Source organism: Tachysurus fulvidraco, chromosome 3 (genome assembly GCF_022655615.1).
Source record: "Tachysurus fulvidraco isolate hzauxx_2018 chromosome 3, HZAU_PFXX_2.0, whole genome shotgun sequence".
In the NCBI taxonomy this organism is placed as follows: Eukaryota; Metazoa; Chordata; class Actinopteri; order Siluriformes; family Bagridae; genus Tachysurus; species Tachysurus fulvidraco.
Genome location: NC_062520.1, coordinates 22,056,427 through 22,082,725, shown reverse-complemented (window position 1 = coordinate 22,082,725; position 26,299 = coordinate 22,056,427). Strand labels below are relative to the sequence as shown.

General features: G+C 36.0%; 4 protein-coding genes across 5 annotated transcripts in view; 1 reads left to right on the top strand and 3 right to left on the bottom strand.

Annotated features, from left to right (window-relative positions):
* Positions 1-3,198: 3,198 nt before the first annotated feature.
* On the bottom strand, positions 3,199-4,605 carry twist1b (twist family bHLH transcription factor 1b). The gene is made up of 2 exons (XM_027149660.2): positions 3,911-4,605; positions 3,199-3,636 (listed from the first exon to the last, which is right to left on the bottom strand). Exon 1 carries the CDS (start codon positions 4,481-4,483, stop codon positions 3,959-3,961), a length of 525 nt encoding a protein of 174 aa, XP_027005461.1. The 5' UTR covers positions 4,484-4,605; the 3' UTR covers positions 3,199-3,636; positions 3,911-3,958.
* Positions 4,606-13,396: 8,791 nt separating this feature from the next.
* LOC113644613 (hemoglobin embryonic subunit alpha-like) lies at positions 13,397-14,205 on the bottom strand. Its single transcript, XM_027149609.2, has 3 exons — positions 14,061-14,205; positions 13,768-13,975; positions 13,397-13,636 (listed from the first exon to the last, which is right to left on the bottom strand). The coding sequence occupies exons 1-3, from the start codon at positions 14,153-14,155 to the stop codon at positions 13,508-13,510; spliced, it is 432 nt and encodes a 143-aa protein (XP_027005410.1). The 5' UTR covers positions 14,156-14,205; the 3' UTR covers positions 13,397-13,507.
* Positions 14,206-19,717: 5,512 nt separating this feature from the next.
* On the top strand, positions 19,718-20,498 carry LOC113644596 (hemoglobin subunit beta-like). The gene is made up of 3 exons (XM_027149582.2): positions 19,718-19,878; positions 19,957-20,179; positions 20,275-20,498. The coding sequence occupies exons 1-3, from the start codon at positions 19,787-19,789 to the stop codon at positions 20,401-20,403; spliced, it is 444 nt and encodes a 147-aa protein (XP_027005383.1). The 5' UTR covers positions 19,718-19,786; the 3' UTR covers positions 20,404-20,498.
* Positions 20,499-22,608: 2,110 nt separating this feature from the next.
* macc1 (MET transcriptional regulator MACC1) overlaps positions 22,609-26,299 on the bottom strand; it is a 7,738-nt gene continuing 4,047 nt past the window's right edge. The window contains exons 3-5 of one of the 2 annotated variants that reach the window (XM_027149908.2): positions 24,709-26,299; positions 24,406-24,594; positions 22,609-23,666 (exon numbers count right to left, since the gene is read on the bottom strand). The exon at positions 24,709-26,299 is cut by the window's right edge and continues 433 nt beyond it. In XM_027149908.2, coding sequence (XP_027005709.1) covers positions 23,460-23,666; positions 24,406-24,594; positions 24,709-26,299 — 1,987 coding nt within the window. In that variant the 3' untranslated portion in view covers positions 22,609-23,459. The remainder of the gene's footprint in view (positions 23,667-24,405; positions 24,595-24,708) is intronic. The other variant, XM_027149907.2, reaches the window with a different exon arrangement.

The following is a 26,299-nucleotide window of genomic DNA, read 5'->3' as shown; positions in this document are numbered from 1 at the left end:
TCCAGATCTTTGTTGGATTATGGTATCTCCTATTACTTACACCATTTATCATTTAATTATCACTGACAGTTTTATGCAACATAACTCACTGTCTTTTTATATCTTTTTTAATCTGTGCTAAGCTGTGGTTTTTATGCTATTCTCAGCCTTTTTTATTGCATTGCTATGTTTTCATAAACTGCATTTATTACACAAAGTCATATTTAATTAATTTCATTAAGTTCTTTCATTAATAAAAATTTGTGGATTATAATTATTTTATTAGTTATCTAGAAATCACAAAATGGCTCACAGCTGTTCATACAGACCGGAAAAAATTCCGGTCTTTATTTATTTCATGATATGACATGTATCTATAAGAGAAAGCGATATAAAGGGCTTACAAAAAATAACTAATTAAAAATGGACAGTGAATGAAATAACAATTGAAAATAAATAAATAAATAAATAAATAAATAAATAAATAAGTAAGTAAGTAAGTAAGTAAGTAAGTAAGTAAGTAAGTAAGTAAATAAAATAAAATAAAATAAAATAAAATAAATAAATATTTAATCTTAATTCAAGTACTAATATGAACTAATATATGATCATTACAAAATACATCAGAGACACTGCAAAACACTGCTTAACACTTGCAATCAAAGCTAGTTAAACTAAAGACAATAAGAAATTGTTCCTAAAAATACATCCATGACACTGAAGCAGAATTAGAGAGTACATGTTTTTGCCATACAGCTTTTGTGAAAATCAAAGCTGTTTAAAAAGTCCAGAATCTTTAAAAAGCGATGCATCTTAACTGAATTTTTTTTAAATGGTTACCAATATACTTAAAACCTAATTTTATTATTAATAAAAATTCATTCCTATATATTGAATGTTTTGACACATTATACATTACACATGAATCAGCCCACTGATCAGGCTCACCAACTCTTCCAACTTGTTTTTTCCCGACATATAATTCTGTTATAATTTTAGTCATCTTATTTGTCTTGACAATATTTCTAATCATCAAAAGTCACCATGGCAATATGACATTTAATACAGTAATCCAGAAAAGACATTCATATGCATTGGTTGCCTAAATAATAGTAATAATAAAGATGCATAAATGATCTATTTTGTAGATTATTACAGAGCACATTTTACTGATATTAAATCACATTTGCAGACTTAAAATACAGTTGATTTTAAACTGATAGTTATATATACACATAACATGTATACATATAATGCATATTTTAATAGGCTATTGGCACAACGATGAGCAGAATTGAGTTTGTTTGCATCAGTACCTGTAATGAAGAGGTTTTTTTCTACTAGCAGCTCATCCCACACTCTTTCTGTCTCCAGTTCCATCTCCACAACGTAATCTTCAGTCTTTTTTTCAACACAAAACTATTTCATCTTTTCTGAACTGGAATCCCTGAAGATGGCCAGAGTCACTCGGAGCAGTCTTTCTCATAGTGAGTGAAAGCAAAAACTTTGTTTTAAAGCTCATTTTTCGTGTGGATTGAATTCAAAGGCGGTCCTCGGCCTCTGAACATCTGTTCCATGCACGTGACACGAAAATACTAACATCTGTTCAAAATAAGCTTCATTCGTGTGCCTCTAACGTGCATCTGCCAAATTCTTTACAACTGAAAATGAACTCCAGTTTCATCTTTTTCTTATATAAATATGTTTGCATATTTACATATCCTATTATTGCAACAAACAGTATAAGGGGAAATCACAAAATGACAAACAAAGCTCTAAATATGCTGTAAGACGCGACGTTAAGATATTATGACAAGGAATTGAGGTAATGGGACCATATTAAACACATTTGCAGCTCTTTTGGTGATTTTCCCCTAAGACAAATGTAATATTACTTTATGCTAATATTGAGCCTTGGCTTTTTGTCGTAAAAGCAATCTGTGTGTACATGAGAGTTTAACCTATAGTCCACCTTCCAGTTGCGGCTGAAAGCAGCTTCGGTTTCATACACATCTGGAAATTCCGTACGTGCCTCAAAGGCCAATTACACACCTTCAAACGCGCACGCGCTTTTCGGCCAAAGGCTCCAGCACGCGTGCACTCAGCTAAAGCACTTTCCCAGACTGAAGGCCGTCAGCGGGACTTCAAGCCCAGTGCGGAGTGTAAACACACGCGCGCGCGCGCACACGCGCTCACTCACCTATACACACACACACACACACACACACACACACACACACACACACACACACACACACACACACACACACACAAATACCTAAATTTTTCTAAAAGACTCGTCAAAGGGAAATGTGTTGCTTGTTAAAGGAAACCAAAAGAAAGCATTTAAAAGAAAGAATTAAAAAGAATTGCATGAAAGCAAGCGTTTGATTTAATGATTTGTATGTATATTTAATATAATATTAAATAATTTATATATATATATATATATATATATATATATATATATATATATATATATATATTTTTGTGTGTGTGTGTGTGTGTGTGTGTGTGTGTGTGTGTGTGTGTGTGTGTGTGTGTGTGTGTGTGTATATACATAAGATATTCACTAAATGTCCTTGCATTTTATATTAAACTGTAAAACAGGGGACGTAATTAAGACACTGAACTAGAAACTTAAAATACTGGGTTAAAAAACTCAGGCAATACAACACCACGAATAAACTATAAATGCCTTCAAGAAATGAGAATTGAAAATGTATTGCTACCATCGACATGTCGTTTGCATCTATAAAATATGGTCTGCATCTATAAAAGGCCCTAGAGCTGAAACAGGGTCCAATATCCATGTAGCTAATGCAGCTTGCATATACATTCCTGTATAATACTTAGGAATTAGCTCCAATATTGTGATCCCCAGGCTCCCTACTGCAAATAATAAATTAACAAATTTTTCAAAATTATCTGCATTACAGTTAAAAACTGTAGTTTGTTAATAATAATGTATATTGTTGAAAAGCAAATTCTGATAAATTTCCAAGTCATTGCATTACTTTTCTAAGCCTATAAAATTATTATTATTATTATTATTATTATTATTATTATTATTATTATTATTATTAGTAGTAGTAGTAGTAGTAGTAGTAATGTTTTAGAAAATAATATATTCTTTCTCTATACATATCTGGAGAGACTGTAAATCTGAATTTGTCAAAATAAAAGATTATAAAAGGTTATTTTAAAATTCGTTTTTATTGCAAAAATGCACATTTATTTACAAAAGTAATAAAAATAGGGATTTATTTTGAAAACACAAACACATTTGGCACATTTTGACAGCATTTGTCAACAATAAATAAATAAAGTTCGAACTACACGTTCTAATTTAATTCAGTACCAAAGAAGTCCAAAGAAGTCTTCTGAAAAAGCTCCTGAATGCAGTTTGCGGTTTCTGCTGTTCTCGATGTAAAGGTGCGCATCGTGCACACATTAAAGACATTCAGCGTCAAAACTAGAACTTTGTACCAAGCGGATCAGAAGGCATCGTTTGCGGCCTCCTATCCATGAAGTTCTGCTTTACGCTGCTGAAGCGTCCACGAAAGTCTTTTTCTTACTATTTAAATAGATGGAAGTATCCAGCATTGTTCTTAAACTTCGCTTCACGTTTGCCTTGTCAGCAAAGACCACAGTCACCTGTAAATCAGAACATGGATTAGACTCGTGAAGACATTTAGTGTATCACAATTTTAGTACTTGGAATATGCCAACGATGAGGTAAAGCAGCCCATATTATCTTATGGCCAGTAAAGCTACAGAGTATCAGTAACTGCGAGACTTATGCGCACACAAACCCAAATTGTGCTCGGGCCGGTGCGTGATTTACTCTACATGAGAAAACACAAGAAAGCATCCTGTTTGGGGTCCTTGTTAATATTTTATTAAGAGAAAATAAAAAAGGGTACCGTACCGTCCAGCGCCCCGAGTCGTCCGATGCGTGTTGAGTTTGTGGCGCGCGCTAGTGAGACGCCGACATGGACCAGGCTCCCTCCATGCGCCACACGGAGAACGCGTAGCTGAGGCGCTCATGGGCCACGTAGCTGCAGCTTGCCATCTTTGAGTCGAGCTCGTCGCTTTGCAGGACCTGGCACAGGAAATCAATGTAACGTGCGGCGAGCTTAAGTGTCTGGATCTTGCTGAGCTTGTCGGATGGGAGCGTGGGGATGATCTTGCGCAGTGCTGCGAAGGCCTCGTTTAGGGACTGCGTCCTCTGCCGTTCGCGCACGTTAGCCATGACACGCTGCGTGTGAAGCTCCTCGATAGACGGAGGACTGCCGCTGCTTCCTCCGCTTCCGCTGCACGGTTTCTTCCCTCTTTTTCCCGGCACAGAGCTATCCGAATCCTCGGTGTCCTTCCGGCTCGAGCGTCTTTTCCGCACGATCTTCTTGGTGTGTCGCTCGAGTTCGCCTTCGCTGCTGCTTGGGACGCTGTCCGTCGGAGACACGGGGCAGCTGGATCCGTCTTGCACAGCTTCTTCGGGCATCTCTTTATTTCCGAGGCGAGACAAGACGGCGCGTTTATTCCCTCATTGGATTGCGCTGGAATAACGCAAAATTTTATATAACAAAAACTATAAAAATGTATCCAGGTTTCCACGCGACAGAAAAAAAAGTTTACTTGGGAGAAAAAGTTGGGTCGCTCTTATAGCTGGAGGAGAGAAAGTTGATTGGCCAATGAAGCGTAGGCCGCTACGTGAGAAGGAGGGGTGACGGAACGTGCGGCCAAAACTACATACTCTTCATACTGTCCAAGTCAATAGTACGCATGTGTCCAAATTGTGCGCCATAATTCTGCGCACTACTTAGGAGACTAGTGTTCTGTTTTAACACGATATAGTCTAAACTGTACGTAATATTAATATCAACTAATGGCACAGAGTGTATAGGTCAATAAAAAAATTTACAAAAAAAAGTAATACAAATATTTCCTAACATCTTGCCTTTATGACTGCAAACCCCAGACTTTTTTGTATGCTCTGCAAGATTCACCTGCATTCTTCCTGAAATCTCCCTCAAACCCTGTCACACTGTTTGGCCAGTTTATTTCTATTCTTCTAAACATCACTTCTTCTTCATATAAATCTTCCAGGCATAACATGCTGCTTTTCTCAACATCATGTCTTGACACAAAGTGGGTCACGACAAAGATTCTTCGCTATTCAGTTTACCTTATGTTTTGAATTATCTTGTGGCAAGAAACAGCCTCTTTTTCATTGTGATTTTTAAATAAACTATGCAACTATGCACTCAACTGCAACCCTATCTTGAGTTGGGTCTTTGTTGACGTGCTTGTGTACAATCAAATAATCATATTTAATCATCAGTCGATATAATTTTTTCTGAGGAAAAAATAGGTTTTCAGATGATTTGTGAATGCAAACAGCATCAGATTAGTACATTAAGTCCCAAGAATTGCTTGTGCACAAAATATAAACATATAAACAGACATTGTCTTTTGCAATGTTATCAAACATCTTTGTATAATTATATATATATATGTTAATTGTAATTAAATATTGTATTAAAAGATATAATACATGATTCAATGATAGTATTTAAAGAAAGTAAAGAAAAAGAATCTCAAAAAGATTTTTTTTTAAATATGCGTTTATAGATTTATGCATAAAGGATCAGTGCTATGGCTATAATTAGGAAAAAAGAAGGCAGATTAATCACTCAAAATAAAGGCATTATGATGTAGATGTAGATGCATTGAGCCCAAGGTAAACAGAAAGTTTAGAATTCATTCTGTATTATAGGTAAACAAAACAAAGCAGAAAACCATTTCTGGCTTTGCATCTGACTGCAGTCAATATCATGGATATTTATCCAGTTCCAGTGAAATCAATATTATTGTGGATAATGTGCATTGCCTGCCTTTCTACATACAGCAACACTACAGTTTGATTCTACACGCAGAGGCTGTGTAGATTGATGAGTTGTTGTTAAAAGACCTTGGCGCTCTTCATTTTTAAGGATAATACTCGCAAATTTTTACAAGCCACAAAGTATGTGGGATATATTCTGTATGCTAAACTCCACATCATACAAGATCAGCTTCTCTGTTTATGACTTGTGAGCGAACAAGAGGGGTTTTTTTTGACTCCGACTAAGTTATTGATGATGATTCATGTACTGACTCAAAAGCCAGGAGGAGTTCAGGAGCCAAATATTTCACAGCCTCTCCCTAAGCAGTGCGTGCACAGCCAGATCTACTGGAGCCAGAGCATATCAATGAAAGCCTTGCTATTTGCTTTATTATGTATCAGCTGAGTTGTGGAAAGAATTGCTTCTCCGTTGACCAATTCACTTTACGACAGGGAAAAATAACAGGATATTTCAGTATGCTTTAATGATAATTAATATACATATTACTCACCTACATAAACTCCACCCTGAAAGAAACTGAAATAGTGAGTTGTTCTGAATTGTAGGACTAATCTGCTGTTAAATGAAGTGAAAGGCAGAAAGCTCTAGGTGGCAGTCTAACAGGGTCAAGCTCCAGTTTAGGATGACATTCCAAAACTGTAAGAACACATCCTCCATGAGAAGCCTCTCCCACAAACACTTACAGTATCTTATACCACACAGGAAAGGTGACAGCTAAAGTATACAGATGTGGCTGGCACCATTTTGCTTGAGTCTGTGGATAACGCTGTACTCAGACAGACTGCACACAGACACCATATTCAGTACAGATTGAGGCTGTCTGCCAAAAAAAACTGCTAAAGATTAGACAAGTTTGAATAAATAAACAGTGAACCTGTCTGAATAAAGCAACAATCTTTGAACTAATTGCTTCAGAAGTCTTTTGAACTGGTTCTTACAGAAATTAATTTGTCATCACTCATTCTTATACTGTTTATTCTCAGATTTGAAAAGAAATAACTGAGTCCATGTACCATAACCATGTCCAAAAAAACAACATTTTTAGTTACACATGGCTTTGCTGATATGAATCCTAATGTCTCAAATTTGCATAAATAGCATCTAGAGAACATCTTAAAACACTTTGTTCTTTTTAAATCTGGTAAATAAGTAAGTCATGGAAAATTGTGTTCTGAATAAATAGGGATAGTCTTGATCAACTTTATCTGTGACTAAATACTAATGATATCCCTCAGGTCTTCTTCTGCCCAACATTTGGTTGTGTTTTAGCAGAGTCAGATGCAGTCATACCTTTTCGGATGTTATATTACATGATAAACAAGTGAGTCAGTCCCCATTTCTGTGCTTGTGCAAAAAATAGATTTTCCAGCTACAACAGCAAGCTATGTCTTCAGGAGGATTGAGAAGTTTAAATTTATGCAGAAATATACACTTCCTCTGAGTTCTTTATGGACAGTTCTCTGGATGAAAATTACACAACAGTGTACTAGGTTTCCTGTGGATATTTCTATATGGGTAAGTGTGTGTCTGAGGGTGTGTGTGTGTGTGTGTGTGTGTGCGCATCAGTCAGGGTCACTAGAAGAGCAGCAGCTGTGTGTAGAATACAGAGGAAGGGTGGCAGGCTGAGGTGTGTGTGTGTGTGTGTGTGTGTGTGTGTGTGTGTGTGTGTGTGTGTGTGTGTGTGTGTGTGTGTGTGTGTGTGTGTGTGTGTGTGTGTGTGTGTGTGTGTGTGTGTGTGTGTGTGTGTGTGTGTGTGTGTGTGTGTGTGTGTGTGTGTGTGTAGGGAAGCACATAATGTGCATGGAACTTCTAAGCCAGGCCAAAAACAACAGAGGAGAAGGACGGATGCTCCTGCTGTCTCCTCAGTCTGCAAGTTGAGCTGCAACGTCCAAGCACCTAACACCTACCAACACTTTCCTGCAGCTGGGAGAAAGAAATGCAGAATAGTAGTACTCTGAATATTCCAAAATAGTTAGCTTTAAGTAGTAAAAAAAAGCTCAAATTCTTTGAAGGTTTTCATGAGCAGATGACTATGTGGGAGTGACAATAATATATCTCCCCTTGTCTGCAGCTGTGTGATTTTTCCACCACTCATACTGCTAAATTCACATTCAGAGTGCGACCCTCCTGAGGAGCAACTCCTGTCTGTCAGCGTATGATCACCGGCTCCCCCGCTGTGTTGCTCTTGGAACTAAACACAGTCAGCTACAGTTCCTTTACTTATGCATTAACAGAACTGTGAAGTGAAGAAAAACGATGTGCATATAATATTTCGGGTTAAATATCATATTGCACTAAGAGCTATGGCCTGCTTGTTTATCAAAATATAACAAGTGACTACAGTCAAGACTGTGTTTGTGTGTGTGTGTGTGTGTGTGTGTGTGTGTGTGTGTGTGTGTGTGTGTGTGTGTGTGTGGGAGAGAGAGAGAGAGAGAGAGAGAGAGAGAGAGAGAGAGAGAGAGGGAGAGAAAGACAGAACATGGAATGTGAGATACACACACAAAGTCTAGGGCAGCATGAGACTGGTTGAGAGAGTGCTATTTGCTGAGTAAGGATCTACTGTACAAAGAGAGAACCAAGAGCTCCACCATCCTCTAGCCATTCCCTGCAGGACGCTGAAAGCTAAACCAAGACTAGACTAATCTCACAGCAACCGTTTTCCACAGTTCCTGGAAGCAGGACTTTGAACTTATGTAGGCCGACAGTGTCTCTCATGTTGAAAGCGGATATTTAGGGGCCATCGGTGCTGAGACTTGAGAATGTTATAGCCTGCTACTGTAAAGCGACAGTGCTGTACAATAGAAAATGCGAATTTGAAGTTATGTGTTAAACACATTGAGAGCTCAATAATTTTGGACCGACTTGCTCACACCAGAAATCGCATATCTCTGTTTAGTTTTATGATTTCCATTCAAAGCTTCCTTCAAAAGTGCGTTAAAGCATCATATTTCAAAAAAACCCTGTGTGTGTTTCTTGGTCCATTCTTGTAGCTACACAACTAATTGCAGAAACTTTTTAAATGCTACACACAACTGAAATGTAACATTCAATTTATCTTTATAATAAGTCCATGATTCTGAGCATCTCTGCTACTCCATCGACCTAACGCTTTAGTCTGTTATAAGCCATTAAAACACCTTTAATGACAACAAAATAAAAGTTCCATTTACTAAATCATTTTGGGGAAACAGTCCATTTTTGTATGTCATTGCTTTTCCAGACAGAAAGCTCTGTTTGGTGCAAGTGTGTGTGTGCACCTGCAGGCCATGCTTATCAGCACTCATCTGCCAGGCATTAAATGAGGTGACACCAGGTCAGAGTGTTTACTGAACATCCACCAAGTGGTTGGTGTTCTAAAGACAGGGCATGAAAATTTAGTTTATGCCTCAAAAGGGCAGTGCTTAAAAGTTTATTAATGATCATGTAAACATAATGATACGTAAAACACCATAATGATACGTAAAACACACAAGTACACATTTCATACAAAACACAATTTACTAGTTCTGTGGTATAATATTCTGTCCTTCTCGGTTTCACTCAAAAAAACAAAACAAACAAAAAAATCATCACTAAAAAGCTTCCTGGCACAGACAGTTTTTCGGAATTGACTGTGAGAAACATCTACCTACTTTGCTATCCTGTGAGTCATTAAAAAAAATCCCTCACCACACCACAAAGTGCTTCTCACCATTCTGCCCATGTGTTTTGTCCATTATAGTATGAATTGGCGGGGTGGGGGAGCTGCAGGGTTAGCAAAGACATGTCGGCATGGCTCTTTCTAATCCTCCTACTAGCTAACTTGATCAAGCATGACCTTAACATGCTAAAGCCTTTTTTATAAAACAAATAGTTTTGGTTCTAAAATCTGATCAGAAAAGTACAAAGCTTCATAAAATTTAGCTTCAAAAAACAAAAGGAAACAAAGAATTAAGCCACTGTTCTGTCCATAGCATACCCTTAAAGTTAAGTAAGACTTACTTGCTGCTATATGGTCGTCAAATTGTTTATAGAGAATATTTTGTAATAATGGATTAGATTCATTATTTAATAGTAAAATGTATGACAATGTGGCCATATTATAATCTATTTGGAGATGTGTCACATTGTGATTTTATCACAGTTAAAGAAGTTTTAGGCACATTGCCAGACACTGTGCAAAATAATGTCCTTATCGGTAATAATATCACTGTACCAAATGCCTTGAGTGGTTTATTGCTTTTATACCACACAGCTGGTGAATACTGGATTCAGATTATTAAGAGGAGCTTGATACAGTAAATATCCTCTGACAGCAGTACAAGCTGCAATTCAAATCTATTAACACACTCATTGTAACAGTTGTAAACATCGTAACATAAACTAAGGCTAATAGTCGACTGATTAAAAGTTGTATTTGCATATTGACAACAATCTTCATCATGGCAGATCGCACTCAACTATTATATGCCGAGTAAAAAATTAATACGTCTTACGTATTAAGTCTTACAGGTTTAAAAAAGTAAACAATTAAAAACTAGCCCTTAATTACACATTAATTACTACATTTTCAAAGACAGGACAAAATAACTGAAGTAAGCCGCTATGCAGGCTCTAGCTACGGGTTTGTGCATTTGATGCTTGTGTGTGCAGGGGAAAAGTTTTCCCTTTCATACAGGTTTCCAAAGCTTTCCATGTATCTGGGAAGAAAAAATTCAAGATGATTTACACACATTATCCCACAGACACTGCCAAGAGTGAGTCACAAAGGTTTCTTTTAGATGATTCAGTAGAACAGGGATTCTGCAACAACACAGAAAGGCACATGAGGAAAAAAAAGGATAGAAGAAGCAATGCGTCACACAAACATTTCAAAATAAAGTGCAAACTCTAGTTTTACTGATCGAACACATCAACACTGAGAAGTGTTTAGTATCAGTGGCACATTATAATTTACTAAGAAGTACATTTATGTTTCTAAAGTAAAAGCAGAAACCTCAAAATCACACTTCATTAACTTACTAAAATAAGGTTAGCTGAAAAGGGTCAAATTCTATAAAATGATTCTTAGTCAGGGTCAAGGGTAAAATAAAGGAAACCGTGCTTATTACCACATGAGACAACTAAACCGCAAGACATATGAAATCTAGTTGAGGAAACGGCAATTCTCTGTTTGTTTTGATTTCCCTAATTGTTGTACTTTTACTGGTCACATCATTAGTCACATTTATTAGAGTGCACTGGTAAAACAGGTGAGAGGTGCAAACACCAAAGAGCTTTTAAATAACAGCTAATAAATTTGCAAGATAAATGACTCCTTGCCCTTTGCACTCTATATTCAGGAGAATGCAGTAATGCTTCTGTTCGTAATGTTGATTTCTGCATGGCTCACTGACTGTCAGAGGAGCACAAAAAATTATGTCAAATTCTCAAACGAATTTATGACAAGTGAAACTTTTCAGTAAAATGGAACATTATCTAGAAAAAAAAATCTACTCCAGGAACATAAAACTAACTAAAACGTAGACTGTGAGTTAAGGATATGATAGAGAAGAGTGAATTTACCAGAATATCACAAGTGAAGTGGTTCCCACTGTGACTAAAATGAACACATTAGAAATATTTATGAACCTAATGAGTTGGAAATGTTTTCAAATTCTATACCCAAAGAGCAAGGTGAGATAACATTTTTAAGTACGCGCAGGTTGTAAACAGTTCAGCAGTTCATTGTGACTGTTTCGTTGCTCTTTGCGTGTCTGTCGATTAATGGAAAGAATCCGACCCACATATCAAATAGAAATGATTAGTTATTGTGTAGAGAAACTAAGACAGCTAGAACAGGGTCACATTTAATTTGTCATCTACTCTGAGCACTCTAGCGACACCGTGTGGTGGCTTATACAGCTAGCAATCGCGTTTTTTATTTTTCACACAAAGCTGTAAATCATTTCCCCAAATAAGAAACTTGAAACGCTAAAATAAATGCAGACAAAAGAACAAACTATAGCAAGCAGGTAGCCTAGTGGTTAAAGTGTTGGACTACTGATGAGAAGGTCATGAGTTTGAATCACAGGTTCTCCAAGCTGCCATTGCTGGGCCCCTGAACAAGGCCCTTAACCCTCAATTGCTCGGTTGTTTAAATTGAAATAAAATTAAATGTCACTCTGGATAAGGATGTCTGAAATGTAAATTCCTCAAATGCTTGATGGGCTTTCTTTTCAGTAATGTCGCTCTTTTAATTCAAAGGCCTGGGCTCTGACACCCAAGAGCCAGTATAGTGAATCTACACTGAAACACGATGTTCCTCTTCTTAATTAGTGCTAGTTTAGAAAATGAACGGTCTAATCTTGATTGCTGCCTGATGTCCTCTCAGATCTCAGCCCATCAAAGATCTACAAAATCATGAAACTATTCTCTTTCTATTCACGCACTACATTTACACTTCTGGCATTTAGCAGACACCCTTATCCAGAGTGACTTACAATTTATACAACTGAGCAATTGAGGGTTAAGGGCCTTGCTCAGGGGCCCAGCAGTGACAGCTTGGTGGAGCTGGTATTCGAACTCATGAACTCCTGTTTCAACTTTTTCTGCAAGGAGTAAGTAATTAGCCACAATTCAACCCCAGTCACATCTGCTTACAATTTTCGTGCTTTCTTACATTTCTTATGCGTCATACATCACTAACAGTGACGGATCCATGGGACAAGGCACAGAGGCAGCCGCCGCTTATGCAACGCGCTCAGTAGAGACACGTCCTGCGCGCGCACGCAGCTTTTACACACGCACTTCACTTCCTTATAGCGCACGTGTGACATTTATACATACATACCGCACTCATTGAAAATTAATTCTTTAGCGGCACCTTGTGGTACACATCCCTTTTCCGTCCTTTCTCACGTCCCTACAGCTGTCTGTCTGGGGATGTCTTTTTTTTATTAGTAATAAAATAAATATGATGATTCCCTTCTGTTTATGTGCGAAACGTATCGTGATGAACTCACTGATTGTCTGAAAGCAGGAACAGTGTAATGTTACTGAATAGAAGCAAGCTGATTATTCATTATATTATATATCTATTATATTATTATCTATTATCTATCATATATCATCTATTTTCCACATGTTTATTTTTTTTAATTGCAATTATTGAGTTATTTTAAATTGATTATTGTACCATTATTGTTATTTATAATTTGTATTCGTAATTGCATTTTAATATTTTTTATTATTGCAATAATATTTCATTCTTTTATTGCTGTGTTTTTTTTTTTTGGTTGTTTTTTTATGTATTTATTTATTTTTTATAAGGAATATTGTGTCTTTTTTGACAGCGGCACTGCAGCATCATTCTGCTGTGTAAACTATTTAATTTATTAAGACAAAATTTATGCTATTCACCTTAAATTTACTAATCAACGTTGTAACCTTTCTTTGGGTTTAATGTTAGGACACTACAACTTCATTTAGTCCTACGTCTAATAAGAAGACATTATATGCAAAATAAAGAGGACCAGAGAATACAGGTATTGTTTCAAATGGCAAAATTACTTTTGGCTTTTATTTAGATCAATCAAAGACATTGACTAGATCTAGAGGACTGATGCATGTGGATGTCCATCTGTTGCCTGCAGAGCTTCTTATCGGTACTTCTCAGAGAGACTCAGGGCAACGGCAGCGAGGAACTTATCCATACACACGTGGACCTCAGGGGTAAATTCAGCTGGGAACCTGGTGGCCAATACAACGAGCAAGTTGTGGGCTAGGATCTACACGGAAAGGGGAAAATATCATTATTTGTTACTCATGTTGTGAGACTGGAACTGTAATAGTAGTAATAATAACAAAAAAAAGAAAAAATTATGCCAGAGCAAATAAAGATGGTATAGTGCAAGATTACCTTGAAGTTGGCCGGGTCAACACGCAGCTGGAAAGCGTGTAGCTCGCTTAGGCTAAGCAACCCATGGGTCAGATCATCGATTTTGTTGACAGCTTCTTCCACGCCAGACATAACAGTCTTTCCGTGGTTCTTCACCTGAGCAGACCCTTTGCTCAAGTCATTCCAGTGGGAAAAATAGGTCTTAGTCTGCGGGTAAACAGTCAGCATCCTGCGTAATGAAAAGGGAAAATAATTAGTCCTCAGATCTGAAAGAAGAATAGATGTGGATAGTGAAAGTTTACTCAACCACCTACCTGAACAGAGCATCAGCACCGACCTCTGCAGCCTTAGGGGCGACCTTGGCCCAGAAAGCTTTGACGGTGGTCTTATCCTTGTCAGAGAGACTCATGTTTTCGGAGTAGTCTGGAAGAAGACTTCTGTAAACTGCTTCAAATAAGAAACATCCTTTTATACAAGGAGCTGAAGCAGGCACGCCCAGGACCCACCTCAAATACGTGACAACTTGGATTCACTTCGAATCCGACTGATTAGTCAGAACTTCTGCTGCACGTAAGAGATAAGTTTCATCCCTGATAGGAAAGAACCTTTCCGTTTCAAGTGTGACATCGCGCGCGCGCGCGCAAAAAATAAATAAATAAAAATAATCTAACAAATTACACGAGATAAATAACTGCTGAATGTTTATGTAGCCTTCTTTATCGTTATTATTTATTTGTATATTTTAATATTTCAATTAGTTGTATATAAATATGAATATTAAGATCTGAATTAAAACATAAGTCAAATTGTGTAAACATATATATAGGCATAAAAGTTAAGTGCAACATGAATTTATTTATTTATTTATTTATTTATTTATTTATTTATTTATTTATTTATGTAGGTTTTTTTTACATTTTGTTGCACTCCAATCCCTGCAATGAAATTTGGATTTGGAAAACAATGATTTACTTTTATCAGTTTATAGCATTTTTTTGCCAATTAAAGGGGTGGGTTCTTGTAGACTGGCAAGAACATATCTGGATTTCAGTGTATTTCGTTATCAGCAGAATGTTTTCATGGGTGTGACCTCTATGTACAACCAGATCTTCTTATTCTTTTACTGAAGCTTATAGTGCCAGTATACAGTAAAATATATAAAACAAATTTAGCTCATATAATACAACTTGAAAAAGTCCGTAAAGTTTTTCTAAAATGTTAAATAAATATATAGTTAGTATTGTTTAGCTACACAGTAAGTGATAATGATGACTCAACTAAAGACTAATTATTAATTTTTTGTTCATTACAAACAAGTAAATGACTAAGGTTTATAAATGTCCATGTGACATAGAAGTAAATTTTGATGTATTCATTACCATTATTTTGTAGCTGATATTTTTAATACCTGAATTTGATTTGATTGGTGCATTCACCACATTAAAGAATAAATCAGAATTGTCTGAGGCATGGCAAGGCATGGCAGTCCAAAACCATGTGGGTAATTAAATGGTGTAGCAGATATATTTCTGTAAAAATTTTGGTATAAACTATTACATGTACAGAAAATCTTTGGTTAATTATTTGTAAGTCACACATATTATACACTATATAACCAAAAGTATATGGACACCTGACCGTCAAACCGTTATTTACTGTACATTCCATTCAAAATGTATTGTCTCGCTGTTATAATAACCTAATAACCAATTTTCTCTATAGGCTATTAACTATATTTTTCAACTTGGCTCTTGGATTTTGCACTTTTACCCACAAAAGCATTAGTGAGGCCAGGCACTGACCTCGGGTGAGAAATTCTAGGGGAACGGTTGTTCAAGTTCAGCCCAATGTATCCTATTTACAATGTTTAACGTCCCCAATAGAAAATTACAAATGGCTTGGTATGTACAAAATTCAAATATTATGTACAAAAATTTTCTAAACTTATTAGAGGTCAAACAGCAGCCTAGTAAAGAGTACTTTATTAATTTGGCTTCACATTATTACTAAGACTTCACAAGACTCTGAACCTAACCCAAACTATTGTGCAACTATAACAGTGGACAATAAAGTCACAATTTACCACAAATAAAAAAGAGAGAATAAAAATATACATAGAAATTACTCACCCTGTTAATTATAGAAAAAGTATATACAAAATATATATACAAAATATTACAGGTTGGCAGGATTTGACATGTGGTACCTTGTGGATAAAATGTATAGTTATTATAATTCAAGTGTGTGCTTTAGAAATGTGTGTCTTATAAATCTCTTAGGATTCTATAAATACTATATGTAAATCCCCTGCAAGGTAAAAATGTCATCTTCCATTTTGTAATGTTTGCACATTCTAAACCATTCACGTACACATACTACACGTAACATGTAACATATTGCACATCGCATTCTTTTACATTCTCTTTATATTTCTATTCTTTCTTTTTTTTAACTTAATTCTTAAATTTAGTTTCTTTATATGCTCAGTCTCAGAGGAGGAAGTGGATTGTCATTTCATTGCATGTTGTATACTGTATACACTGTAACTCTGTGTGTGTGTGTGTGTGTGTGTGTGTGTGTGTGTGTGTGTGTGTGTGTGTGTGTGTGTGTGTGTGTGTGAAATAAAAAATCTTGAATCTAAAAATGTACAGTGACACTAGATAATAATTTGTTTATTATAATTTAATATGCAGTGTAGTAGATTGCCATGCAAAATAAGTAGACATGAAGAAGTCACATTGAGCACTTTGGGGTTAACCATGATGCAAAAAACTACTGCCTGAATCTCTTTGTTCTTTCTGCTTTAGAAAGTGTTGATAAAAATTGCATGAAAACACTGATGTATCGATGGCAGATAAGTAAATGATTTGCATTGATATGAATAAAATACCTTAGAAATTAATTAACAGTATTATAAACAAGCTGTAATGATTTTCTGTGATGTAGTGTAGGCCTCAACGGCGGTCCATAAGTTGATCACTTAGGTCTGATCAGGTCACAGAGTACTTGAGTACTTGGTTCAGCTCTTTCCCAATAAAACAAAGCCCTTTTTCTATTGCATTTCCACAAAGCTGATCAACATCCAAAGCATGGCATTAATATGAATTTGCCTGCTTAATATAAAAAGCACTCAAATCTTTGGAAACAGTATTGAACTAAATTTTGCAGCTGTGAAGATTCGTGCTAATTTGGCTGCAGATGCATTGGTGAGACTGAACACTGATGTTGTGTAGAATTCATATAAATAAAAAAGTCTTTGAGATGGGGTCAGGACCTTGCAATTCATGTCTTGTGGAGCATTTTCCTGCCGTTTGTCATAAAGCGTTGTCATGTCATGACCTCGTTCGTTCCAGTGAACAGAAATCATTCTAACATTATTCTAATAAAACATTCTAAACATTCATGTGCCTATAACAGATATAGCAGAAAATTTATTGAAGGCTCACACATGGGGATTATTGTCAGGCATGCACATGAGTGGTTTAGTAAATATGAAAAAAAAAAACACAACAAAAAATGAGCAAATTATTATTATTTGTACTTTTTTATTTAATTATTTAATTATCGAAATGCTTTTGCTACTGAACTAAATTAATGTGTGTTCATTACTGAATTATTGAATATGAATTAAATATCAGCGAATTCAGAGAAATTCAGAGAAAATTTTCGATCTAGATACAAATTAGACCTAGAAGAATTAAGGGTGTTTATTTGTAATTTGTTCTAATCAAACATTTGTGTTCCCAGTAAGCTAAAAGTCGTTAACAAAGTGTGATCTGGCGGTTCTGTTGTATACGTGACATGACAAGTGATATATATCACTGATATTTATGTCAGTCAGGGACACTTTTGTGCCGCACCCCGAAACGATGCCGCCCTGAGCTGCTGCTGCTCATATCTCCTATAGTCCAGCATCCGCTACTGCCATTTAATAGCTGTTTGTACTTTCTTTCTTTCATTTTTCAATTGCACAATAAACTGCTAAGCTCTTTCTAAGTTCTGTGCTTGTCATAGAAAAAAGTGTGTAAATACGCATCACATACATCGATTTAAGTTTCATTTGTGCGTAATTAAAAACGCTTCACGACTAACGATAAGAAATGTTGGTATATTAAGCTAATTTTGTTTATTGCAAAGACATTATGTATAAGTGCACTGAAAGTTTTTGTGACCTTTATGTATTAATTATCTTTTTATTTCATTTTGATATAATGTCCATGTTGCTCTAATAAATTAAGGACTTCATTTTATTTAATGACATAAATGTATGTGTAAATGAATGTAACATAAACCTGTCATTGTGCCCTTATTTACTTATCGTTAAACTAATTAATTAAGTCAGTAATTGGACAATAAATCGCTCTTTTTGAATCTATATAACAACTTTTCAGTAAGGTTTGTTATAATTTACCTGTCCAGATTAACCTGAAGATTATATATACATTTTAATAAAACCCTGAACTATAAATGAACTATTATAATAGACTGCAATCTGCAGCAGGATGGTAAAGAAAATAAAGTAGTAAGTTAATGAATATTGGAAGCAGCATGATATATTGATTGTATTTTGTTTGTTCTTTTTAACATATTTTAAACAGTTTTTATTAAAATCCCATTTATTTTCTTTAATTGTTCTTTGTTTTTATTATGATTTTATCGTGTGTCTTATTCTCTCATAAATTGTTTCTAATTTCTAAAGAACTTTGAATGACCTCTGTGTATGAAATGTGCTATACAAATAAACTTGCCTTGCCTTGCCTTACCTTGTCAGGTGAAATGTTAAAATTGTATCCAATAGGATATAATGTCATAAATAACACACACAGACACCCCCCTTCTCCAATTTCCCTGTTTTTCTCATCTATTTACGTTGTATTTATATTACAATTGGTGAATTGTGATACAAGAAGTAAACAATAAGTAAAAATTTGACATAAAATTTGTCTGCATTAATCAGAAACAGAACACCACACAATTATGGATTTATCTGAATTTTAATTGATATGAATTGTATATCTAATAAATTGTCATCATCATCCTCATCTTCTTCTCTTCTGTTAATGTTTTTTAAATATTGTGACTTAACCTTCAGTGGTTTTAACTTGTATTTTTTTTTTCTTATTTTAATTTTAATCTGTTCATCCTGCATTCAGGTCCTGTTATTTAATTTGGTTTATTCATGCTCTGAATAAGTATACTACAAATTAAGTTTAAACGTGTTATTAAAGATGGATGGATTAAGTTCTAATGCAGATCCAAGCAAAACATGCACTATAGTTATGCACTAGTTATGCGTTATGCAGAACATGCATTACAGTTATTATTGGTTTCAGTCGAAAGGTTAAGTCATGCTTTTTTAATATATGAAAAAAGAATTGTTCTTTTTTGAGGATTTCGGTCATGTGCTCTGTATGTTGTTTTATTACTGTTAAAAAAAACGCAGACAAATCAGAAATTCAAAAAGGTTCGCAATGTGTGAACATGACTGAATTGATTTATTTTTCTATAAGGCTGCTGATAAACATTAGTTCTTAGTTGTTATTTGTTTATAGACGAATAATAAGAATTTCGCATTCATTTGTTCTTTTATAAACACTGGCTGTTTGAAAAAACAGAAAAAACAGATGATAGATATTTGTTACACATCCATTGATACCTGTGTAATCCGGTGTAATTAGAGTGCAGAGATTAATATGCTTGATTTCATTATCTTGAAGCTCATGTAATAATACAGTGAGACGTTTTCTGTCATGTGATCTACCCACATTATTGTTATGTGTATATGTGTATAATAATTTCCGCAAAAAAAAGTATGTATGCGCAAACAGAAGGCTTTATGACATGCCGTGACAACATATTTTAAAAGATAAGAATTCATATCTAATCAAAATCATTCAGACTGCAAGACCCACCCCTGAACACGTTCGTGGTCTTGGGAGGAGCAGTCAGACGCACAGGTCTATATAAGCTGCCTAAGTAGACCACAATTACAGGGCTCTTAGTTCATCAGAACACTTCGAAACCCCAGAAAATCAGCACCATGGTTGTGTGGACAGATTTCGAGCGCGCTACCATCCAGGAGGTCTTTTCCAAGATCGATGAAGCATCAGTCGGTCAACAGGCACTCACAAGGTAGGGTATTGCAAAACTTTGACATCTTTTCATTTTTGTTGTAATATGAAACCTCACGCTTGTGTTTTTGCCGCTCAGGTGTCTTGTCGTGTACCCATGGACCCAGAGGTACTTCGCTAATTTTGGAAACCTGTACAACGCCGCTGCCATCAGTGGAAACCCCAAAGTTGCTGCGCACGGATTGACTGTAGTCCGCGGTCTGGAGAAAGCTGTGAAGAACATGGACAACATTAAGGCCGCTTTTGCCGAACTGAGTGTGCTCCACTCTGAGAAACTACACGTGGATCCTGATAACTTCAAGGTACGCCTGTTTTTCAGTCTGTTCGGTCTATTCACTCATTGAGAGTTTAACATTTAGCACTTATAGTAATGGGTTCACTTTGTATCCACATAAAGCTGCTGGCTGACTGCATCACCATCGTCGTTGCTGCATCCTTGGGTACCAGCTTCACAGCTGAGGCTCAGGCAGCTTTCCAGAAGTTCCTTGCTGTTGTAGTCTCTGCACTCGGAAAGCAGTACCACTAAATGCTGAAGTGACGACCAGAGAGGAAACAATGAACGTTAAAAACAACCATGTACTTGTGAAAGCAAGTATTTAAATAAAATTACTAATACACATCTGTGAATTGTCTGCGCATTCATTGTACAATTAGGGACTCATTTGTTACATAAGTAAGCAGGCTACATTTATTTGCATGCACAGAAAATCAGTTTTCAGTTAAATTAGGCTTTTCTATGTTCATTAACTTTCTTTGCCTTAGTGCTTGTCTTGCTGATGGGTGACAACTTTATCACGCATGCGCACACAATTAATATATAGGTCGCAAGGCACAATAAATAAACCTCAGTGGATCGCTATTAAAAAACACACAAACTCACAAAATTCACTTCACATAGAGAAAAGTAATTACTTTTATTAAAAATAAGCTGCAAGATCAAATTGTAGCAATTATTAGCAATTATTTTTACAACTGTAATTACCCTTGTGGCTAATGATAATGAACATAATGAAATAATAATACTGAATAATGAAAGGCATAACCTAATTATTAACCTGTTAGGAAGTTGAGATAGATATACCTGTGCATTGAAGAACAAAGATAACACTGACATTCTGGTATAACAGGATACACTTATTTCACAGTATAAATATTAAGCAAGTTGTTCACTTAAGGTATGAGCTAGAAGATAAAAAAAAAACATCATACATTGTCGGAAATATTACAGATTACCATATTCCTGCTGCTGATTGTCATTCCTTGCAGCACTTTCTAGCATTCCTTTGTTCTCCTGCATAATATAAATAGTTTCTTTAGTAGTTTTGTATAGAACCAGGTGGCTTTAACATGGTTCTTGTGTATAAACAAATGCAATTTTCATAGTACTGCTTCATAACATGCACAAAGGTAAAGTGTTTCATATGTAAAAGAGATGGTACTGTAGCTTGCATCCTTTGCAAATGTCTGTGGTTTAGTTACAGACCAGAAAAACCTGGACTAAACTTTAAAACTATACTACAATAGGGCTGCAACATATGTATAAATAATATAATTACATTCAAGTCAAGCAGCTTGTATTGTCATTTCAACCATATATAGCTGATGCAGTACATAGTGAAATGAAGCAATGTTTCTCCAGGACCACGGTGCTAAAACAACAGAGGGCTAGAGAAGACAACACAAAGCTACATAAAACAAAAAACACCATAGATAAAAAATTTGTTCTTACATATAGTTCTTCCAATAAAATACGGTTATGTGGTACTGTATTATTACTACTACTTCTACACATGATCAGACAGGCGGCAAGTAACAAATATGATTTAGGAAAACCGAATGAACGTCTGCCTACCACATACCACATGTGGGGAACTTACTTTCTGTTAAAATGAATCATAAAAATGTAGAAAGAAAGATAAAAATTTTTTTTTAGCCCTCATTCACTGTATTATGTAAACAGATTTACCATTACTGTTGATCCAGTCAGTTGAACGAGCACAGCAACAAAAGAGGTCATATCTCATTAATCTCAATGTAATCTGCCTCAGTGATCTTGAAAAGAGTCCACTTTGGAGCTGCTCTGTTTCTGTTCTTACTCGGCTTCAGTAGACACTGCAACATTTTACAACACTGATAACAAAAGTGCTGAATGGCACACAGCAGTGCAGTTGCATTATGGTACTAGACATGGCGATCCTCCAGCCTATCTGTTTTCAATACAATGAATGTATGGCCTGATTACACAGTATTCAACATTGATATATACTGTATAAGGTTGATGGAATTTAATATTTTAGCAAATCAAAAGATAAAATATCTCATGCTGTTTGCTTATTAACCTCTGTTTCTGTAGAACAGTCTATCTTGCAGGAAAACCTTTGATGTGAAGTCCTAAACAAAGTGCTATACACAACCATTGTAGCATCTCTTTCTTTCTGTTGTGTTCATAGACTCACTGTTTCAGTAGGAAGAAAGATTAACACTCAGTGGACATCAGGCTTTTAACACTTTGTCGTGCCCAGCTGAAATGGCATTTGTATACTCCCAACTTTGCAACAAGAGTTTCCAGAAGGCCCATTTCTGTACCAGCATGTCTACATCCCAAAGTGTATTGAACTAGGGTTTTCTTGTAACCATGATATTATTAGAAACAGTATGTTTTAAATTTTGTATACATTTTATTACAACAGTTTATTTTATAAACCTCACTGGGGAACATGGGTCTGAAGAATGACCATCTGCACCAGTGTGGGTACATTTACCTAGTATCTAAATTTCTATTTTCCTGGTCGCTAAAACAATAAGGACAAATCTCACAAGTGATACTTTGGATCTATATTCATTGTAACTTTGCAGAGCAAAACAGTATCATAAAAAAAAAATACTGAAAACGATAGGCATGCAATGCAAATAACAAACAGCATGTACAGTTTGGTGAAACAAAGCTTTTTTGTACACTCAACATTAAACAAAACAAAATGATTAAATTTATTGTCTATTCATGAAATCTGTTTTATTATTTTAGGTAAGCAATAACAGTTACAAGATTCAATATAAAAAAGTATAATTAGCAATATATATTTTAAGTGCACTAATAAAATTAATTACAGTAGGTCTAGAAGAACAAAGAAATTTTATAATACATAAGTGTACTCAACTATTAGAGCTTAAGATGCAGTGAAAAAGGCACTTGTCCTAAAATCATCTGTCCCATGAACTTAGTCAGACTTCATCGTAAGGGGCAGGAGTTTGATATAGAGGAATTGTCCAGATTCTCTCTATTTCAAATGTAACATTGAAATGCACATAAACATAACAAGGAATCAGATTCATTTCATTTACAATACAATTAAACTATACAGTGTAGTGACATTAAAAATAGAACAACTTGAATAACCTGTGTAGACCTGGGTAACTTCATATGTTGAACAGTACAAAAGAATACATTCCAAGTCTAACAGCATGTCATATTCTGACATTTTCAACAAAAGCATATAGCAAGCAGCTGTTATACAAAGACAGAAAAAAAAGAGATAATTATTCACAACATTCTTAAACCAACGTTAAACGGCAACTTAATGTTCACTGTGCTGTGTGGAAGGCAGAGGCCCTCAAGATCTCCATGCAATTTACTGTAATGAGAGCTCCAGTAATCTGCCTCCAGTTTTTAGTAACAGGGCTCTTCATCTTGTCCAGGGCCAGATGGAGATCCTGAATCATGTCTCTATAGCCCTGACCATACTGCATACTCCATGAGTATAGGAAGTCATAAGCAGGCTTCCACATGGACTAAAAAAAAATAAAAGCAATTCACCTTAAAATAGAATGTTTAATGTCTCTTTATATACAGCTAACTTATACATTTCAACATTTAATACAGTAACAACAAAGGTGTAATGTTTTAACATACTTTCCCTTGTATAAATATTTAGCTCTTTTGAACTTTCCACATTTTGTAGTTTTACTGGAATTAAAATTCATTCTGATTATTATCTTCATTCTGATTATTCTAGCATTTAGACATTAGGTCTAGCATTTGAAGGTGTAAAATATCGTTTGAACAGCTGCTCTTATCTGATATTGCATATCTCTACATTTTGCAATTCATTTTTAATAAACAAAACCCTGATGGATATTTCTCCACAACAATGTCCTTGCCTCTCAGGGACAGGTGCATTTGTAATGAGACTTTAATTTAACCTGGACTCCATTAAACTACTCATGGAGATAAAACCTTCTGAGGGGTTATCACCAAAACTAATCAAGGGGTTTCACGACAATGGTGGTGTTTACTTTCTGCATTTTTCTGCTTGTTAACAGTTTTATGAACTGTATTGTTTTGTCCTCTTCCTTTAATATTTGGGTTATTGTGTGGAATTGCATAGAATGTAATCCCAATTAAGACCCTTTCAATTCCATATTGTAGAACTACAAGATGTGGAAAAGTGATGAAATCTTTCTGTATGTAACTTACAGTATTAAAGTCCTACAATAGAATTCACAGCAGAAAAGATTTACAGCTGCTTACCTGGGCACTGACTTCTCCATTTTTCCCTCTGTGTGGTGCCTCATAACCTGCAATCTGAGAATTGGAAAGTTTTCCAATCTTCTCTGCCAGTTCCCTCCATCGTACACCAAGCTCAACAGCTGTGGACAGTATAACTGTGTTCTGAATTAAATAGGCTACAAGGCCCTGAGCATCCATTTTGAAGAGCCCCTGTAAAGAAAGAAAACATTGTGTCATGTGTTAAGAACACAGTCATCTAATTCATTTTAGGACACTTAATACCGAAAGAATTACAAACCAATACCAAGTGCTAAAATTACTTACAATTATGAGTTCATGCTGAAATTTTCTTCTAGTTTTTTCTGTGTGGCAGTCTTCCTTTAGCTTCTCGAGGACACATGCTATCTTTTCTGCTTCCGTCTCAGCTTGCTTCCTAGAGAAATTATCTATTGTAAGGTTTGAGTAACCCAAAGCTGCAGCAAAAGTCCTCCAGCAGGTTATGTGCTCTGTTACTAAATTCTGAATGGCAGAGTACATGTACGTGAGCTTTTTAAATGGCAAAGTCATGTTGTCCAGTAGGATTTGTGTTGTGAGTCTAACGGCAGAGAAGTCAATTACTTGGTCCTTTGTTATGACCTTCACATTCTTGCAGTGCACCAAACCAACACTTCCCCTCAGAAAACCAATATACCACTCTTTTACTTTTGATTGTCCAACAGACTTAACCGTTTCTCTGGAGAGCAGAGCAATTGTGTCTCCCTTGAAGTACTCCAGAAGATATTCCACTCTCGGCTGTCTAAGAAGAGATTTCAAAGCGATGCCATACCATTGAATGTTCACAGGCAAATCTTGAAACTTTGAGGACTCTGGAACAGATTCTTCTGGGATAGCTTGAGAACGGGTCACTTCTCTGTGACGATCCACATGTCTGAGACCATGTTTTTCTGTCCTCAGAGGAGCAGCCTCAGGAGAAGTAATGTAAAAGTCTGCTAAAGAGAGGCAATTTGAGTCCTTCACCTGAATGGCTAGTTTGAACTGACCCATATCTCCATTGCCTGTCTTGGAAAGTTCCAATGGCAAGTGGATCACTCTGCCTGTTTTGAGCTCCTCTATTTCGACCTTTTTGACTTTATCCTCATTTTTTACATTAAAACTTGAGTCTAGCACACTGGTCGTAATATGCAAATCATTTAGACAGTGTGGATTGAACTCATGCTTTCCCCAGAGTTGTAACACAACTGGCGGCAGGTTTCTGTTACCTTTCCGGATATCAGTAAAAGGAAGCCTGGGTGGAACATTATTATAGTAAGAGATGACTTGCACAACTTTGAAAGATGGATGAATATGCTTGGGACCATAAACCGCGACTGTAAAATGTCGGTCTAAATAGTCCCATACTGAGGTTGCTGGTGGCTGAATTGCTGTGGCCTCTGCAACAGCAATGATGTACATGTGAGGCTTTAGCTCCTGGAGCTTAATTTGTAAAATGTCCTTATATATGTAACAGTCCTTGACCTTCTCATATGGTCCCTCTCTCCTATGGGCCACCAGACCTACAAAAGTTGTCATGACTTGGCTCAAAGGGTCATTTTTCACTTCAGCTGCCATTTTAATGTCAAGTGAGATGCCTCCAATAGTATTGGGATTGTTAAGACTGATTTCCAAAAAAGGACTCACGGATGTTACATAATTATTATTGATTCCACATGGAGGATCAAGGCTAGCTTTGAGACCAATTTCCTGTATCTCTCCTGGCGCAACATGTCCTTGAGGAATGTGGGCACTGATATTAGCGTCAGGCAACTGCAATGAACCTCCATTGTGATCGATCTTACAGACAATTTGTGAGTCTGTGGCTTGAGTTTGAGCCCAACCGGGACTTTGTTTTATCAGACTGATGTTCAAACAGGATCTG

Bases quoted from the DNA above. Each gene is read 5' to 3' on its own strand.
- twist1b (XM_027149660.2), bottom strand. From the start codon at position 4,483: ATGCCCGAAGAAGCTGTGCAAGACGGATCCAGCTGCCCCGTGTCTCCG.
- LOC113644613 (XM_027149609.2), bottom strand. From the start codon at position 14,155: ATGAGTCTCTCTGACAAGGATAAGACCACCGTCAAAGCTTTCTGGGCC. The intron at 13,976-14,060 runs GTAGGTGGTTGA...TTCATTACGCAG, and splicing joins GGTGCTGATGCTCTGTTCAG to GATGCTGACTGTTTACCCGC. The intron at 13,637-13,767 runs GTAATCTTGCAC...CTTTCCGTGTAG, and splicing joins TTGACCCGGCCAACTTCAAG to ATCCTAGCCCACAACTTGCT.
- LOC113644596 (XM_027149582.2), top strand. From the start codon at position 19,787: ATGGTTGTGTGGACAGATTTCGAGCGCGCTACCATCCAGGAGGTCTTT. The intron at 19,879-19,956 runs GTAGGGTATTGC...TTTGCCGCTCAG, and splicing joins GGTCAACAGGCACTCACAAG to GTGTCTTGTCGTGTACCCAT. The intron at 20,180-20,274 runs GTACGCCTGTTT...ATCCACATAAAG, and splicing joins TGGATCCTGATAACTTCAAG to CTGCTGGCTGACTGCATCAC.